General features: G+C 54.5%; 1 protein-coding gene across 1 annotated transcript in view; it reads left to right on the top strand.

Moving 5' to 3' along the window:
* Window positions 1-835: 835 nt before the first annotated feature.
* myo10l3 (myosin X, like 3) overlaps window positions 836-2,402 on the top strand; it is a 69,893-nt gene continuing 68,326 nt past the window's right edge. The window contains exon 1 of the mRNA XM_028992339.1: window positions 836-1,045. Within this exon, the coding sequence (XP_028848172.1) occupies window positions 1,025-1,045 (21 nt within the window). The 5' untranslated portion in view covers window positions 836-1,024. The remainder of the gene's footprint in view (window positions 1,046-2,402) is intronic.

The raw sequence follows: 2,402 nt of genomic DNA, 5'->3' as shown, positions 1-2,402 counted from the left end.
ACACCGGCACGGGGCCGTCCAGAAACATGCATAAAGATGCACTTTTACATATTTTTAATACAACAGGGGCCCTGCTCATTTGTGGGTTATTTTTTACATTACAGAACAAACGCAGGACTATGAAATAAAACATCAGCTTATGTAATAAACTAAAAGTTGAAGATCTGCGTCTCTTTTGCTGTGATGGCAGCATTTCACACTTCTCGCCACCACCTTCAGTTGGACAACGGGGACGGCTTGCAACAGTCCTGGGGGTTTATACTGAACACTTTCTCACACAGTGACACAACAAAATTTGTCCTCTGTATTTATGTGGGGACGGTGCTTTGCTCAGTGGCACCTCAGTGGCACCTTGGCGGGTCGGGATTCGAACCGGCAACCTTCTGATTACGGGGCCGCTTCCTTAACCGCTAGGCCACCACTGCCCCGCCCTCCTAAAAAAAGCAGTCCTGAAGGTAAAAAGAGGAAAAACAGATTCATCAAACATACTTCACTTTCTCCTCATACAACAAATACGAAATACGTTTCTTTATTTAGATTCTAAAAAATGGCTCTAAATATAAATATAATACTAAATATAATTACACAACCCCAACGTAGAGTTCTAATGCTGTTAAAGTTGGTGTTTATGAAGGTGGAGTGAAATTGGAGTGAAATTGCATCTACTGTAGAAAGTCCAGCGTCCCGGACCTGAATATGACGCCGCGGTGACGTCACCGCCGTCATCGCGCACCGGTGGTTTCCTCGTCGGGGGCGTGGCTCCGCCCGGTGGCCCCGCCCCCCGTGGCCCCGCCCCGCGCCGGTCCCATTGATTCCGTCCGAACACAAAGATACACAGAGAGACACGCGGACGGGACGAGGACGCTCGGAGCGTCCCTGCCCGCGTCTTCCAGCGCCGCGTCGGGGTTTTTATTCACCGGGGCAGGAGCGGGAAAGTTGTACCCGGCCGGAGGAGCGACAAATGGGAACTTGTCACGTTTAAAGTGGGACGGAACCGTGCGGACGGTGACAAGCTCGGTCGGACATGGACGCTTTCTTTGTTGAGGTGAGACGTCCCAGCCGATCTTTTCAGCCCGGGACGCCGTTTATCTGTTCATTTGTCATCGTTTTTTAACCACATTATTCTCCTCCGCTGTGTATTCAACGCGGAGTCGATCCGAATAGGGAATTAGCGAGGAAGGAGATTTAATTCTGAGGTGCGGCTGAGGAGGAAAAGGAGCCGTCGCCCCGTCCCATCCATCTCCACCCTCCAGCCTGCCTCCCAGTCCACCACAAAGCCCCATAAAACCAAAAAGACGCTCCCCATCTAACTAACCCTGCTTGTGGGGCTGTTAACAGGGGTCAGAGGTCACCGCAGGGCTAGGTGCAGTGTCATGTGGCACAGCAGGACCTCTCGAGCGCCCAGGCCGGAATTCTGTCCACGTGAAGTTCGTCCCTCCGTCCGCATCACAATTCGCATCGAACCCGAGATGAAGCCACTTCCTGCGTGGTCTCCACGTGGTGGACGCCGGCGCCTGCTCGGAGCTATTTATACCGGCGCGCTGCTGTTCGGGATGAATTAATCTGGATTTTAATAATGTACTGTAGTACATTACTACAGTAAAATATCCTGTTATAATGCTTTATAAGCAGTGTAATAACCGTCTGTTATTACAGTGTCGCGTTCATCGACGGAACTGCACCAAAGCCGTGTAGGGTGGAGGTAGGGACCGTGTGGCGCGTCCAGGACGTCCTCTTTCACCCCCAGACGAGGCCAAAAGCCACTTCCTGTCTGGGGTGGGCGTGGTGAGAGGGGGTTGACAGTAGGAACGTGATCCCACTAAAAGCGCTCAGCAGCTGGGCGCCGCCCTCCTCCACCCAGGTCCCCGTCCTTCCTCGCGACCCACGACCTGGGACTCTGTCTCTCTCACGCGCACACACTAGCCGGAGTCCAGGCCGAGAGACGTGGAGGCAGGCGGGGGTGGTCCCCGAGGACGGCCTGCGCCTCTGTCCTCCCCCACCGGTCCCTCGTCAGCAGTGTCGGGCTTGTTGGTTACGATATGTCCTTCGTGTCCTCGGCTCCGTTACCTGGACACGTCAAGGTCTCGGCGTGAGTAATGGCGCTTGATAGTCCTGACCTTATTTTGTCCCTGACGTTCTAGGCTGCGGCGGGCGCGCGTTTCCGGGGCGACGGGGGCTTTTTTAGGCTCAGAATGTCCGGCCTGGCGGCGCGGCCAGTATTTCAGGGAGCTCGTCTCCTCCCCGAAACAACAGCTGCTGTCTGTCCACGTTTAAGCGCTTCGTCTCGTGTCTTCTCGTCGTCCTCATCCTCGTCCTCCTGGCCCGTGGCTTTGTTTGGCCCTTTTTCGTCTCGCTTTGTGGCGCTAACTTTAGCCGCGCGGCGTTGGGTTACACGTAGAGCT

This window comes from Denticeps clupeoides, chromosome 9 (assembly GCF_900700375.1).
Source record: "Denticeps clupeoides chromosome 9, fDenClu1.1, whole genome shotgun sequence".
NCBI lineage: Eukaryota > Metazoa > Chordata > Actinopteri > Clupeiformes > Denticipitidae > Denticeps > Denticeps clupeoides.
Note: the sequence above shows the minus strand (reverse complement) of the source record. Positions and strands in the feature narration are given on the sequence as shown.